Genomic DNA, 17,248 nt, shown 5'->3' on the forward strand with positions numbered 1-17,248 from the left:
TTACTTCTCTGGTTTGTTTGTAAAAAGTCAGTGTGCACAGGATTCGGACCAGAACTACAACAATGTATAATTTTTTCACTCGTTCCGGACCAAATTAACCCCACTACAGGTGTGAAAACATCCTTAATCACACTTTTAGCACATAGACAAACATGAACAAAGGGGACTCTGCTAACATGTAAATAACGAGTTCTGAGGGCCCTGTGATTTGAATTTGATAATAAAAATGGAATCAACTGTAGAATGTGGAGTATCGTGGAATTTGCCAAAATGTGGCTACAATTGATAAAAATCAGGGTTTTCCCTGCCATTATAAGCGTTTTTTCACAGCGTCTGAGCCAACTGAACAGAAAAAAAACTATGCTGCTATGTTTTGGTGTCCTTTACCGGCTCACTGCTTCTGTCCTCTGCTCTCTGTGTTGGTGTTTCATCGAGAGCGAGGCTCAGCTCCTCCTCCACACACACGGACACACTGGTAGCGCGAGACCTACGAAAAACATGAAGACTCTGACTCTGAAGACTCACCTAGAAAAGATGTAATCTAATCTAAGAAAACAGCTACAAGCTTTTAAACCTCCTTATTGTCGACAGTAGCTATATCAGTAGCTATATCATTTGTGCCATCTTCCTCTTAGTATATGTGACAGCTGTCAGTCACCTAGAAAAGCTGTAATGTAATCAAATAGGACGGCTACAAACTTTTAAACCTCCTAATTATTGACAGTAACAGTAGTTTGTTTATTTAGAGCTAATTAAATGGCTTTAACATCAGAGAATTTATCAAGGATTCATGTGATGTGAATAAAATCATCTTGGTGTTTGCAGAGTTCAGTACAGACCGAGAGCAGAGTCTCCAGTACCCAGCTGTCTGTCTATGAAGAGTGACCGGTCCAAAGACGAACTTCTAGACTTCAGTAATGAACCTGGACCCTCAGAGTCAAAGTAAGAGACTGTTTTTACTGTAAGCTGTCCTGGTGGACGATGATGCATTGAGGATGAAGGCAAAACGTTCTGCTAAAAGATTTATATTCCTCAAAATTCAGCTTCATGTTGTACTAATTGAGCGAGAAGAAGTGTCAATTCTGGCTACCATCTATGTTTGGATTATGAAAAAGAGTTGCAACTCAGGAAAATAGCTTAAATTATTTTGTATTATGCAACAGACAATAGTTTTTTCTTTCAGATGCTGAGAAGAATCTTAGTCATATAAGTCTGAAAAAAACAGAATTATTACAGAAAAAAGCACACTAGTTTTTAATCCAATTGATTTAAACATAAAAATTAGATAACATTTGACCAAAACTCATTTTAATTCAACCTGTTCAAGCCAAAAAAGATTCTCATAAACACACCTTGTTAAAAAGCTGATTTGTGTCGGCAACACACACGCCCCCATACATAAACTCTAAGGTCAAAGAATTCCTGTAAATTAACTAGAATGGCACTCGGAGAGCGCAGACCTCCACCAAGCTGCCCGAGAACGATTTCCACCCCTCTCCGTGCAGCTTGCGCCATCATCCACGTGTAATTTTGTTTATGTTGAGATCAGCTGTATATAGCAGAGCAGCGTAAAACACCTCATTCAAACTGGACAGTACAAACAGAAACTCACCTAAACCATCGTTGTTACTCTTTCCAACAATCACCGAGCGTGCTTTGGTCGAACTCAACTGTAATTCCACCGGGTTTAATGTGAAAAAAACGCCATATCTACAGGTGTCCCCCCATCCCTCCACCCCCCGCTCTCTCTCTGTCCCTCTCTCAGCAGGCAGAAAGAAAGAGGCAGGGTGACGCGTCATCAGTTACACTGAGCATGTCTTAAAGCCTGTGGTGTTAATGCACAGGTTGAGCGGAGTTATTAAAAAAAATTCCCGAAGCCGGATCATGATCCGGATCGCCACCAAATCTAATGGATTGTTCATTGTGCCACACCCCACCCCTCGAAAAATGTTCCTTCAAATCAATCGTGGACTTTCGGAGTAATCCTCTAAACGGACAAACCAACAAACAAACCAACAAACCAATGCCGGTGAAAACATAACCTCCTTCCTTGGCGGAGGTAATAACAGAGCAGAAGGAGGAAAAGTGAAGACTGAAGCAGGGGGATAGTGGGGCAGCTAAGCTGAAATATTTGTAACAATTTTGCATTTTGCGATAGAAGCAACAAATTTGGCACAGATGTAAGTTTATATGTTATGAAAAGATATAGACATCTGGGCACTGCAAATTTGGCCTCTGGGGGTCATGGCAGCCATTTTTCTAAATGGCTGCCAAATAGGCGCTAAATATTCCAAAATGTTGCAGAATATAATATATATATAATATAATATTAGCAGTAAAATCGACAGAGATATCGCTGGACAAAGGTCTGGGTCATCAGTAACTTTTAATCACAGTTGAAGCAATACTGAACTTTGGTAGAACTTTGGGTTGTATTGCTAACTAGCCGTGATTTATGCCCAACTAAGCAAGAAAATCATCATCGATTGCTCCCTTTAGCAGATTACGGTTTGGTATGCTTTTTTCTGTCTCTCTATTTACTCCCTTGCTAGCGAAACAGGTCGCTAAGGTTGCATTCACTCATAACCCATTCTGTTCGATTAAAATAAACTCAGGTCTATTTGTCTGGTTAGTATGGCTTGTTTGAGGTGGTGTGAAAGCTCATTCAAACTCTGGTGAAGACCAAACAACCAAACTCTGGTCCACCTTAAAAGTTGGGTCTCGGTCCGCTTCCAAGCAAACTCTGGTGCATTTCTTTTTTGGTGTGAGAGCGAACCAACCACCAGCAGATATGTGATTTTAGCACGATTTCAAAAGCTAAACTACTAATAAATCCATCTGCTGATGGTGAAATCTGTTCAGGAAGTGATGTATAGAAGCACGCCAGCTGTTAAAACTGCTGTGCTTGTATTCGACTCTGTGTACTTTGTCAGATCATGAACTCCATTAAAAAGTGTGACAGCGATCTCACAGTAATACGCCTCATGCACGTATCCGTGCGCTCCCCGACATTTGCACTATGCATTCGCACCAATCATATGAAAGCGTGCAAAGGGGCTTTTGTACAGTCCTGTCTCTACTATTATTCATCATAACATGTGGCTGATTTGCAGTCTAATAAGACTAATAATGTTTATTATTAGTATTTATTAATCAAAGAACACAAATATGCACATCAGAAGCATTGAAGTGCTGCATAAACTTCTGTCAGTCACAGAATTTGATTTCCCCACGTGGGTCCTGATGATGAACTGATTACAATCAGTTACCTTTCAGTCTCTATAACTTCATGTCAGTCTCTATAACTTCATGTTTACTTCTCTGGTTTGTTTGTAAAAAGTCAGTGTGCACAGGATTTGGACCAGAACTACAACAATGTATAATTTTTTCACTTGGTCCGGACCAAATGAACCCGACTACAGGTGTGAAAACACCCTTAATCACACTTTTAGCACATAAACAAACGTGAACAAAGGGGACTCTGCTAACATGTAAATAACGAGTTCTGAGGGCCCTGTGATTTGAATTTGATAATAAAAATGGAATCAACTGTAGAATGTGGAGTATCGTGGAATTTGCCAAAATGTGGCCACAATTGATAAAAATCAGGGTTTTCCCTGTCATTATAAGCGTTTTTTCACAGCGTCTGAGCCAACTGAACAGAAAAAAAACTATGCTGCTATGTGTAGGTGTCCTTTACCGGCTCACTGCTTCTGTCCTCTGCTCTCTGTGTTGGTGTTTCATCGAGAGCGAGGCTCAGCTCCTCCTCCACACACACGGACACACTGGTAGCGCGAGACCTACGAAAAACATGAAGACTCTGACTCTGAAGACTCACCTAGAAAAGATGTAATCTAATCTAAGAAAACGGCTACAAGCTTTTAAACCTCCTTATTGTCGACAGTAGCTATATCAGTAGCTATATCATTTGGGCCATCTTCCTCTTAGTATCTGAGACAGCTGTCAGTCACCTAGAAAAGCTGTAATGTAATCAAATAGGATGGCTACAAACTTTTAAACCTCCTAATTATTGACAGTAACAGTAGTTTGTTTATTTAGAGCTAATTAAATGGCTTTAACATCAGAGAATTTATCAAGGATTCATGTGATGTGAATAAAATCATCTTGGTGTTTGCAGAGTTCAGTACAGACCGAGAGCAGAGTCTCCAGTACCCAGCTGTCTGTCTATGAAGAGTGACCGGTCCAAAGACGAACTTCTAGACTTCAGTAATGAACCTGGATCCTCAGAGTCAAAGTAAGAGACTGTTTTTACTGTAAACTGACCTGGTGGACGATGATGCATTGAGGATGAAGACAAAACGTTCTGCTAAAAGATTTATATTCCTCAAAATGCAGCTTCATGTTGTACTAATTGAGCGAGAAGAAGTGTCATTTCTGACTACCATCTATGTTTGGATTATGAAAAAGAGTTGCAACTCAGGAAAATGGCTTAAAATATTTTTTATAATGCAACAGACAATAGTTTTTTCTTTCAGATGCTGAGAAGAATCTTAGTCATATAAGTCTGAAAAAACCCAGAAATATTACAGAAAAAAGCACATTAGTTTTTAATCCAATTGATTTAAACATAAAAATTAGATAACATTTGACTTTTAAAAAGTCAGTGTGCACAGGATTCGGACCAGAACTACAACAATGTATAATTTTTTCACTTGGTCTGGACCAAATGAATCCGACTACAGGTGTGAAAACATCCTTAATCACACTTTTAGCACATAAACAAACGTGAACAAAGGGGACTCTGCTAACATGTAAATGACGAGTTCTGAGGGCCCTGTGATTTGAATTTGATAATAAAAATGGAATCAACTGTAGAATGTGGAGTATCGTGGAATTTGCCAAAATGTGGCTACAATTGATAAAAAATCAGGGTTTTCCCTGTCATTATAAGCGTTTTTTCACAGCGTCTGAGCCAACTGAACAGAAAAAAAACTATGCTGCTATGTGTAGGTGTCCTTTACCGGCTCACTGCTTCTGTCCTCTGCTCTCTGTGTTGGTGTTTCATCGAGAGCGAGGCTCAGCTCCTCCTCCACACACACGGACACACTGGTAGCGCGAGACCTACGAAAAACATGAAGACTCTGACTCTGAAGACTCACCTAGAAAAGATGTAATCTAATCTAAGAAAACGGCTACAAGCTTTTAAACCTCCTTATTGTCGACAGTAGCTATATCAGTAGCTATATCATTTGGGCCATCTTCCTCTTAGTATCTGAGACAGCTGTCAGTCACCTAGAAAAGCTGTAATGTAATCAAATAGGACGGCTACAAACTTTTAAACCTCCTAATTATTGACAGTAACAGTAGTTTGTTTATTTAGAGCTAATTAAATGGCTTTAACATCAGAGAATTTATCAAGGATTCATGTGATGTGAATAAAATCATCTTGGTGTTTGCAGAGTTCAGTACAGACCGAGAGCAGAGTCTCCAGTACCCAGCTGTCTGTCTATGAAGAGTGACCGGTCCAAAGACGAACTTCTAGACTTCAGTAATGAACCTGGATCCTCAGAGTCAAAGTAAGAGACTGTTTTTACTGTAAGTTGTCCTGGTGGACGATGATGCATTGAGAATGAAGACAAAACGTTCTGCTAAAAGATTCATATTCCTCAAAATGCAGCTTCATGTTGTACTAATTGAGCGAGAAGAAGTGTCAATTCTGGCTACCATCTATGTTTGGATTATGAAAAAGAGTTGCAACTCAGGAAAATGGCTTAAATTATTTTGTATTATGCAACAGACAATAGTTTTTTCTTTCAGATGCTGAGAAGAATCTTAGTCATATAAATCTGAAAAAAAACAGAAATTTTACAGAAAAAGCACATTAGTTTTTAATCCAATTGATTTAAACATAAAAGTTAGATAACATTTGACCAAAATTCATTTTAATTCAACCTGTTCAAGCCAAAAGAGATTCTCATAAACACACCTTGTTAAAAATCTGATTTGTGTGAGCAACACACACACGCCCTCATAGATAAACTCTAAGGTCAAAGATTTCCTGTAAATGAACTAGAATGGCACTCGGAGAGCGCAGACCTCCGCCAAGCTGCCCGAGAACGATTGCCCCCCCTCTCCGTTCAGCTTGCGCCATCATCCACGTGTAATTTTGTTTATGTTGAGATCAGCTGCACATAGCGGAGCAGCGTAAAACACTTCATTCAAACTGGACAGAAACAAAGTGAAACTCACCTAAACCGTTGTTGTTACTCTTTCCAACAATCACCAAGCGTGCTTTGGTCGAACTCAACTGTAATTTCACAAAGTTTAATGTGAAAAAACGCCAAATCTACAGGTGCCCCCCCCTCCCTCCATCCCCCGCTCTCTCTCTGTCCCTCTCTCAGCAGGCAGAAAGAAAGAGGCAGGGTGATGCGTTATCAGTTACACTGCGCATGTCTTAAAGCCTGTGGTGTTAATGCACAGGCTGAGCGGAGTTATTAAAAGAAATTCCCGAAGCCGGATCATGATCCGGATCGCCACCAAATCTAATGGATTGTTCATTGTGCCACACCCCACCCCTCGAAAAATGTTCCTTCAAATCAATCGTGGACTTTCGGAGTAATCCTCTAAACGGACAAACCAACAAACAAACCAACAAACCAATGCCGGTGAAAACATAACCTCCTTCCTTGGCGGAGGTAATAACAGAGCAGAAGGAGGAAAAGTGAAGACTGAAGCAGGGGGATAGTGGGGCAGCTAAGCTGAAATATTTGTAACAATTTTGCATTTTGCGATAGAAGCAACAAATTTGGCACAGATGTAAGTTTATATGTTATGAAAAGATATAGACATCTGGGCACTGCAAATTTGGCCTCTGGGGGTCATGGCAGCCATTTAGAAAAATGTATATCTATATAAATAGGCGCTAAATATTCCAAAATGTTGCAGAATATAATATAAATATAATATAATATTAGCAGTAAAATTGACAGAGATATCGCTGGACAAAGGTCAGGGTCACCAGTAACTTTTAATCACAGTTAAAGCAATACTGAACTTTGGTAGAACTTTGGGTTGTATCGTATCGCTAACTAGCCGTGATTTATGCCCAACTAAAGGAGAAAATCATCATCGATTGCTCCCGTGAGCAGATTACGGTTTGGTATGCTTTATTCTCTCTATCTATTTACTCCCTTGCTAGCAAAACAGGTCGCTAAGGTTGCATTCACTCATAACCCATTCTGTTCGGTTAAAATGAACTACCTAGATGTGTATGCCCAGTTAGTATGGTTTGTTTGGGGTGGTGTGAACGCTCATTCAAACTCTAGTGAAGACCAAACAACCGAACTCTGTTCCACCTTAAAAGAAAACACCCTTAATCACACTTTTAGCACATAAACAAACGTGAACAAAGGGGACTCTGCTAACATGTAAATAATGAGTTCTGAGGGCCCTGTGATTTGAATTTGATAATAAAAATGGAATCAACTGTAGAATGTGGAATATCGTGGAATTTGCCAAAATGTGGCTATAATCAAATAGGATGGCTACAAACTTTTAAACCTCCTAATTATTGACAGTAACAGTAGTTTGTTTATTTAGAGCTAATTAAATGGCTTTAACATCAGAGAATTTATCAAGGATTCATGTGATGTGAATGCTATGTGTAGGTGTCCTTTACCGGCTCACTGCTTCTGTCCTCTGCTCTCTGTGTTGGTGTTTCATCGAGAGCGAGGCTCAGCTCCTCCTCCACACACACGGACACACTGGTAGCGCGAGACCTACGAAAAACATGAAGACTCTGACTCTGAAGACTCACCTAGAAAAGATGTAATCTAATCTAAGAAAACGGCTGCAAGCTTTTAAACCTCCTTATTGTCGACAGTAGCTATATCAGTAGCTATATCATTTGTGCCATCTTCCTCTTAGTATCTGAGACAGCTGTCAGTCACCTAGAAAAGCTGTAATGTAATCAAATAGGATGGCTACAAACTTTTAAACCTACTAATTATTGACAATAACAGTAGTTTGTGTATTTAGAGCTAATTAAATGGCTTTAACATCAGAGAATTTATCAAGGATTCATGTGATGTGAATAAAATCATCTTGGTGTTTGCAGAGTTCAGTACAGACCGAGAGCAGAGTCTCCAGTACCCAGCTGTCTGTCTATGAAGAGTGACCGGTCCAAAGACGAACTTCTAGACTTCAGTAATGAACCTGGATCCTCAGAGTCAAAGTAAGAGACTGTTTTTACTGTAAGCTGTCCTGGTGGACGATGATGCATTGAGGATAAAGACAAAACGTTCTGCTAAAAGATTTATATTCCTCAAAATGAAGCTTCATGTTGTACTAATTGAGCGAGAAGAAGTGTCAATTCTGGCTACCATCTATGTTTGGATTATGAAAAAGAGTTGCAACTCAGGAAAATGGCTTAAATTCTTTTTTATTACGCAACAGACAATAGTTTTTTTCTTTCAGATGCTGAGAAGAATCTTAGTCATATAAGTCTGAATAAACAGAAATTTTACAGAAAAAGCACATTAGTTTTTAATCCAATTGATTTAAACATAGAAATGAGATAACATTTGACCAAAAGTCATTTTAATTCAACCTGTTCAAGCCAAAAGAGATTCTCATAAACACACCGTGTTAAAAGGCTGATTTGTGTGAGCAACACACACACGCCCTCATACATAAACTCTAAGGTCAAAGATTTCCTGTAAATGAACTAGAATGGCACTCAGAGAGCGCAGACCTCACTGACCAGGTGATCCAGGTATGTGAGAACAGGGAGGGAACCCTGAAAGTGAAAGTTTTCGGTCAGTCAGCTGAGACAGTTGACAGAGCAGAAGGAGGAAAGGAATTAAGCAGTGTTAATCCAACAGTTTATTACTATACTGCCAAAGTGTCTGAGTCAGTTTTCTCCCTGTGGACTGTAGAGGAGAGAAATGTGCTGCTGCCACCTTGTGGTTTCCTGGCGAGTCCATGAGCAAGTTGCAGTTTTTTTTCCATCATGTTATATAGCCTCCAGAATAATATTAATGTTTTAAAAGAGGCCAAAGAGAGCGGATTATGTCCTTTACTGATTTTGTCACTTTGGGTAGTTTAGTTTGAGTTAGTTAGGTTTGAACTGAAGTTACAAGTGGTCTAAATATTGAGGTGAACAGCGGTCTAAGACACACAGCATGTCACACTGGTGCCCTGGTGTTCCTTGTTAGAATAGAATAATAGCAATGTTTTAAAATGGCCTTTGCTCCCCTTTAATAAACAAACTTCAGCCAGATCACTAAATGTTTAATAAGACAGTCAGATAGGAAAAGCAGCTAATTCTTGTTTATTAAAGCAGAAGAGTTAAAATGAAGAAACATTTTCATTACAGACTGAATGCTGAACTCAAACAGAAAAGTAACAACACTTTAACTCTTCTCTGTGACTATCTGAGCTTCAGTATCAGCCAAGTCTTGATTTTTTTCAACAATCAACAAATCATTTTAATTATAATGTAATGTCTCCACAGAGAGAAGAAAAGGAGTCTTGCTTCTGTGGAGGAGCCGATGTCCAGATCCAGAACAAGAAGTGGACTGCAGACGGCCAGCCAGACCAGCACTGTACAAAGTAAGACCATAGATCGGTCTGCTGATGTCTTCATGTCTGAAAACAGGACTTGTTCTTTTAATACACTGACTATTGTTGTGACAACCATTTAAGATCTTCTCCACCATACATATCAGCTCTGTATCACTTGTACTTTGTTCTCCTTGAGAGAAAATCTGAACCCAAAAGAAATCATTTTCCATTTTTGTGTTTTGTTTTTATGATATCACTCCATCTTTGCATTAACCAATCAGAATGATGTTTCTTTTCCATCTGCGTAGATGAAGATGGTGAACTATTAATCTCTGTAAAGCAACAACATCATTGTTCTATCATAGACAGACAGACACACTGATGAAAGGGGAGTTATTCCTTGCCATTGTTGCATAACAATGCATGCTCATGCGGGATCTCTTGTTGGGTCTCTAAATTATAGCGTACGATCTAAACCTGCTCTATATGAAAAGCTTCTTAAGATAACTTCTGTTATGATTTGACGCCATATAAAAATAAATTGAATTGACTTTATAACCTTTACTTCTTTATATATTGTTATATGTATATATTGTTATATGGATTATTTTCATATTGGCATTGGAAATAATAAGTTTCTTTGTTTTGTCTTAAACTTGTTTTCTCTCTTTCAGCAGATAGGGTTCTGCAGGAGGTTGTAGATGAACATAAGATCAGTCTGAGGAGGAGATGTGAACGTGTGACTGAAGGAACTGATGAAACAGGAAGTGAAACCCTCCTCAATAAGATCTACACTGAGCTCTACATCACAGAGGGACAGAGTGAAGAGGTTAATACCCAACATGAGGTGAGGCAGCTTGAGACAGCTTCCAAGAAGAAGACCTTCCATGACACTCTAATCAAGTGCCACGACATCTTTAAAGCCTTACCTGACCAACGGGGACACATCAGAGTCGTTCTGACGAACGGCGTCGCTGGCGTTGGAAAAACCTTCTCAGTGCAGAAGTTCACTCTAGATTGGGCAGAGGGCTTGGAAAACCAAGATGTCAGTCTGGTGATTCTGCTTTCGTTCAGGGAGATGAACTTGATCAGAGATGAGCAGTACAGTCTTCTCATGCTGCTCCATGTTTTCCATCCAACATTACAGAAGGTCACAGCAGAGAAGCTCGCCGTCTGTAAAGTTCTGTTCATCTTTGACGGCCTGGATGAAAGCAGACTTTCACTGGATTTCCACAACAATGAGGTTGTGTCTGATGTCACCCAGAAGTCGTCAGTCAACGTGCTGTTGACAAACCTCATCCAGGGGAATCTGCTTCCCTCAGCTCTCGTCTGGATAACTTCCCGACCTGCAGCAGCCAATCAGATCCCTCCTGCATGTGTTGACAGGGTAACAGAAGTACGAGGCTTCGCTGACGCCCAGAAGGAGGAGTACTTCAGGAGGAGAGTCAGTGATGAAGAGCTGTCCAGCAGAATCATCTCCCACATCAAGACATCCAGGAGCCTCCACATCATGTGTCTAATCCCAGTCTTCTGCTGGATCACTGCTACAGTTCTGGACCACATGTTGACTACAGACCAGAGAGGAGAGCTGCCCAAGACCCTGACTGACCTGTACTCACACTTCCTGTTGATTCAGACAAAGAGGAAGAAGCAGAAGTACGGTGAGGGACATGAGACGAGTCCACAGGAGCTGACGGAGGCTGACGGGGAAGTTCTTCTGAAGCTGGGGAGGCTGGCGTTTGAACATCTGGAGAAAGGAAACCTTTTGTTCTACCAAGAAGACCTGGAGCGGTGTGGTCTTGATGTCACAGAGGCCTCGGTGTACTCAGGAGTTTGTACAGAGATCTTTAAAAGAGAGTGTGTGATCTTCCAGAAAACAGTCTACTGCTTTGTTCACCTGAGCATTCAGGAGTTTCTGGCTGCAGTCTACATGTTGCACTGTTACACAAACAGCAACACAAAGGTACTGGAGGCCTTCCTGGGAGAAGAATATGTTCATTCAACCTTGGATGTCTTCCTGAAGAGAGCCATGAAGAAATCCCTTAAAAGTAAAAATGGCCACTTGGACCTGTTTGTTCGCTTCCTTCATGGCCTCTCTCTGGACTCCAACCAGAAGCTCTTAGGAGGTCTGCTGGGTCAGACAGACAACAGCCCAGAAATTATCCGAAGAATCATTAACAACCTGAAGGCGATGAACATGTATGATACCAAAACCTCTCCTGACAGAAACATCAACATCTTCCACTGTCTTACGGAGATGAACGACCGCTCGGTACATCAGGAGATCCAAGAGTTCCTGAAGTCAGAGAACAGATCAGAGAAGAAACTCTCAGAGATCCACTGCTCAGCTCTGGCCTACATGCTGCAGATGTCAGAGGAGGTTCTGGATGAGTTGGACCTGAAGAAGTACAACACAACAAAGGAGGGACGACAGAGACTGATTCCAGCTGTGAGGAACTGCAGAAAAGCTCTGTAAGTCCAGATGTGATTAACTTTATAGATAAGTATAGATTAGTAGTTTAGTTTTTCAAATATACACACTATACAATTATTCCTAAAATATAATATTCTTATAAGTGTTCCACGTGTTTCTTACATAAATATGTCAGTTGTATTTTGTCACAGATGTTCTTGAGCTGTTTCAAATGTTGAGTTAAAAAATGTTTCAGTAGTTTGTGTTTCTAGCTGTCAAGTTAATGAACACTTATTCTAACTATTTCTAACAATTGATACATTTTACAGTTAACGTGTTACAGAGACACACGGTAAAATAATACTTTAACACAAGCTCTTTGGTGGATTATGTGTTTGGCGAATTTCAGGAGATGTTGGACAGATTCAGAAAAGATGGAAATACACAGCTTCCAGCAATAACAGCGGTCTGATGAATATGTAACAGCAGAATGGTAGAATTCAGACTTTTTAAGAGATCTCATACACACCAAAGATCAATATTATGTTTTTAATGCAAGATACACTGATAACATCTTCCTGATGATATTATGTTGAAAATAATGCAACCTTATTGGTTCATTAATTGTGTTTGTGAGCTGAATATGTTTGATGCTCAGAAAAGAGTGTTAATGACAAAACACCATGCAGTCATCAAAATATCTAATTATATGAATGTTTAATTATGTACAGGTCTAATATTATTGCGCGATTTGTTTAATTTCTCTACCGTTTGGCAGCAGTCACTGAATTTTCCCATTTATGGACGTGAACCTGACATCAGCAGGTAGCTAGTAAAGAGAGGTCATCTTTCTCAACTGTATTATTATTACTTATTCACTGAGTTTTAAAAATGCTTTACTAATCAAGAAGGCCTCATGCTAACTTTGTGGAGACAGACCTGGGATCAGATCACACTGACAGACTGGACATAAGGGAAGCATCATGTAACTACATTTTCTCTCACTTTATCTGCAAGATTAAAGAAAAACCAAAATTAAAAGTCTGCAGGTTAGAGAGAGAGTGATGAGAATGATTGTTTCATGTCAAACAGTGAGATAAGATTAGCTGAATGCTGATGTGAAAAGCAAATATTAATCAAAGAAGTATATATCAAACTGTTTAGTCATCAAATGTATGAAGTAAATATAAACTGTCCTCTTTCATAATAACATATTTTGTCATTTTTGTGTCATGACAGACTTTCTGACTGTGGACTCTCAGATACTCACTGTGAAGTTGTGGCCTCAGCTCTGAAGTCCAACCCCTCCCATCTGAGAGAGCTGGACCTGAGTTACAACAACAACCTGCAGGATTCAGGAGTGAAGTACCTGTTTGGTGGACTGGAGAGTCCAAACTGTAGACTGGAGACTCTGAGGTCAGTTCACTGACTGTAGCTTATATAGTTTGTACACACTCTCTATGCACTGGCTCTGCTCCAGATGGCTCTAGAGAGGGACTTTCACGTTTTCGCAACGGCCACCGTAGCTCTCCATCATGCTTGGCACACAGGAGAGGCTTCAGTTGGTTGCGATCTCCTTACGTCACTGCTAGATACCACCAGATCCTACACACTAATCGGAGGCTTCAGTAGTCTGAGTCATATGTATTAGGGCTAGGTGACTTGGAGAAAATCAAATATCTATATTTTTGACCAAATACTACGATATCGATTTTGCAACGATATTGTAGGGTTGACCATTGGTGCTTTCACAAAATATTTACACAATGAGATTTTTGATAAATAATCATCAGTGATGTGGATCTCATGACTTAGTGTAAATTACAAATAATAGAACAGCTAGAACAGTCTGGTAAGTTCAGAAAATTACATCACTTTAAAACCAGGAAAAGACAACACTTATGCCATAACACGATATTACGATATCCAAAATCTAAGATGATATCTTGTCTCATATTACGATATCGATATAATATTGATATATTGCCCAGCCTTAGTATGTATCCAGTAAGTATGTTGTGTTTGACAGTTTCCTTGTGGAGCTACAGGAGGATTAGTAACACAAAGAGGGAATTTGGTAATAAACAGTCTGTAACTTTGGTAAACACTAGGGGTAGGAAAAAAAATCGATTCACCTATGTATCGCAATTTTATTTTTACGATTTTGAAATTTATTTTTTAATGCCAGAATCAATATATTCCATTTAAGTCTATGTGGAGGTAGAAGGAAGTTACCACTTGTATTGTTGTAGTCTGAGTAACGTGATGTCATATCCATTCCACCCAAAAGAAACCACTATTTTGTGAGGAAAATGTCTTTATTCTTTGATTATAAGGGTTGCTGGAAAACATTTAATAAATAATGCCTGACACTGACTGATATATTTGACTTCAGGACATGAAAATCAAACATTTTTACTGTATTAATTTAGATATTTTCCAAAGTAAAAGTCCCTAGAAGTGTATGATTCAACTTTTTCCCATGGTCTAGTGTTAAAAACGTTGACAAAAATCGCAAAAAATCGCAAATTCGAATCACAACACTTTAAAATAATAATACATATCGAATTGTGATAGTATCGAATCAGGAGATTGTTGAATCGTCCCAGCTCTAGTAAACACCCACTTGATTTGTCGGACTCACATGGCTGAATCTTCATTTTAGTTTCAGTTGAACTTATGAAGTCATTTCTTACAGTGTAGTTGTGTTATGAAGGGACCACTTCACAGGAGGAATGATTACTGTCACCAATAACTCTTTTAATGTACATATGACATGTGGCTGTTGTTTTAAGAGACATTTGAACAAATGTGGACCTTTACTGTAAATGACATAAACCTACTAAGCTACAGTAAGAAGAAGGCCATGTAATAAATTAAATAATGAAGTCTAACAAGTCTGAATTGATATTGATCCTCTAATTCCGGACTTGACTGAGATCAGCAGCATGTTATTGATGTATGTTAACATGAATAGGTGTATGAATGTTGTGGTGACATTTGGATGATGTCTGTAGAAGGCTGACATTATGATGATCCACAATAACACAATGACAAAGTCACTCTACTCATTTTAGGGAAAAGCTCATTGATTAGGACATAGTAATGTTGAGCGACTCATTTAAAACCTGAACACATCTGATTGGATTATAAAGTAATTGATTTTTATCTTCATCATTTATTCTTTATTCAGATTGTTTGGCTGCAGTTTTTCAGAGATCAGCTGTGCTTCTCTGGTCTCAGCTCTAAAGTCCAACCCCTCCCATCTGAGAGAGCTGCAGCTGAGTCACAACAAGCTGCAGGATTCAGGAGTGAAGCTAATGTGTGGCTTTCTGGAGAGTCCACACTGTAGACTGGAGACTCTGAGGTCAGTCACCATTTTTTACTTCTGTACTGAGATTAATATGATGGGAAAGTTGTGGTGACACTAATCTGCAGACATAAGGCTGATATTATACTGATCCACACTGAGGGCCCTATCTTACACCCAGCGCAAAGCGACGCACAGCACTGACGCAATTGTCATTTTCATGCCCAGCGCCCACGTTTTGTTAGTAGCAAATGTCCTTTGGCTTATTTTTTTGTTGCCTGATATTCTTCCCATTCCCCCAAAATCCATCCTGACATATTTGGCATCTTTGGAAACTTTGAGATCTTGAGTTGAATCTTGAATCAATTTCTGTGGGTTTTTATTTGTGTTTGGCTGCTCAACATGAGTTTGTATAGATGGATCCACTGGTGGAGCTGTCAGGGTTTAAGAAGTGAAGTCACTACGTCTTTATTGAAGTAGCAGCACATTGTCATTAATATTAATGAGAGCTCTGTTTCACTTTTTGTATTTTACAGTTTTTAACCTGCATCCTGTTGGCTTCAGGTGTTTGGAGTTTACATTTTCTAAACTTCTGTGTTCTAAACCTTCAGCTCTGAACAGATTATTTAACATTGAATGATTTCAAGCAGGAACGTTGTCTTCTAAACTTAAATCATTTATTCTTTATTCAGATTGAGTTGGTGCAGTTTGTCAGAGATCAGCTGTGCTCCTCTGGCCTCAGCTCTGAGGTCCAACCCCTCCCATCTTAGAGAGCTGGATCTGAGTAACAACAAGCTGCAGGATTCAGGAGTGAAGCTTCTGTGTGGTTTTCTGGAGAGTCCACACTGTAGACTGGAGACTCTGAGGTCAGACACCATTTTTTACCTCTGTAATGAGATTAATATGATGTCAAAGTTGTGGTGACAAACTGCAGACATAAGGCTGATATTATACTGATCCACACTGAGTATCTTAATGCTAAAGTACATTTTCTTCTTCAGTGGTTTAGTCCATTGACTGTAGCTGAGCAATGTTGAGCTACACATTTAAAACCTCAATATATCACAAATTTGACTTCCATCATGTTTCCTTTTTCAAAGAAATGATAATAAAAAATCTGTAAGGGATAATGCACAGCGAGCCGGTCATTGTTGTGAAAGAATCCCAGACAGGGTGATGCTGCACCCCGACGCGGAGCAGTCTCTCATCGCCCTGTCTGGGATTCTTTGACAACAATGACCCGCTAGCTGTACATTATCCCGCTGATTACACGGCTACTTACTGAAAAAATCTATATTTTGACACATAAACGGTCTGCAAGAGTCCGACATCAGAACTGCGCCCATAGCAATGGTCTGCTATACATAGCAACGGTCTGTTATATATAAAGAATAAATAAATCATCTCTATTTCAGCTATCAGACAATAAAAAATATATTCACTATTTGCTTTTTCTATACATTTTATGAAGCTATAATGATGCTTATACTGACTGAATAGTTTAAACTGAAAATGCTTTGATTTTATGACCCAACTATTCCTAAAATAAATATGTTGTAGATGTCTTATCTTATATATCTTTAGTTTACATTTCCCCAAAATTCATCCTGACATATTTGGCATCTTTGGGAACTTTGAGATCTTGAGTCAAATCTTGAATCAATTTCTGTGGGTTTTTATTTGTGTTTGGCTGCTCAACATGAGTTTGCATAGCGGGATCCACTGGTGGAGCTGTCAGGGTTTAAGAGGTGAAGTCACTACCTCTTTATTGAAGTATCAGCACATTGTCATTAATATTAATAAGAGCTCTGTCTCACTTTTTGTATTTTACAGTTTTTAACCTGCATCCTGTTGGCTTCAGGTGTTTGGAGTTTACATTTTCTAAGCTTCTACGTTCTAAACTTTCTACAGCTCTGAACAGATTATCCCACTGTGGGACTAATAAAGGAATATCTTATATCTTATCTTATTATTAAACATTGAATGATTTCAAGCAGGAA

General features: G+C 39.2%; 1 protein-coding gene across 1 annotated transcript in view; it reads left to right on the forward strand.

Moving 5' to 3' along the window:
- LOC119489691 (NACHT, LRR and PYD domains-containing protein 14-like) overlaps nt 1-17,248 on the forward strand; it is a 53,023-nt gene that overhangs the window by 3,429 nt on the left and 32,346 nt on the right. Inside the window, exons 2-7 of the mRNA XM_037772435.1 lie at nt 858-942; nt 9,476-9,573; nt 10,203-11,997; nt 13,178-13,354; nt 15,132-15,305; nt 15,941-16,114. Coding sequence (XP_037628363.1) covers nt 858-942; nt 9,476-9,573; nt 10,203-11,997; nt 13,178-13,354; nt 15,132-15,305; nt 15,941-16,114 — 2,503 coding nt within the window. The remainder of the gene's footprint in view (nt 1-857; nt 943-9,475; nt 9,574-10,202; nt 11,998-13,177; nt 13,355-15,131; nt 15,306-15,940; nt 16,115-17,248) is intronic.

The sequence above is a fragment of the Sebastes umbrosus genome, chromosome 6 (genome assembly GCF_015220745.1).
Source record: "Sebastes umbrosus isolate fSebUmb1 chromosome 6, fSebUmb1.pri, whole genome shotgun sequence".
NCBI lineage: Eukaryota > Metazoa > Chordata > Actinopteri > Perciformes > Sebastidae > Sebastes > Sebastes umbrosus.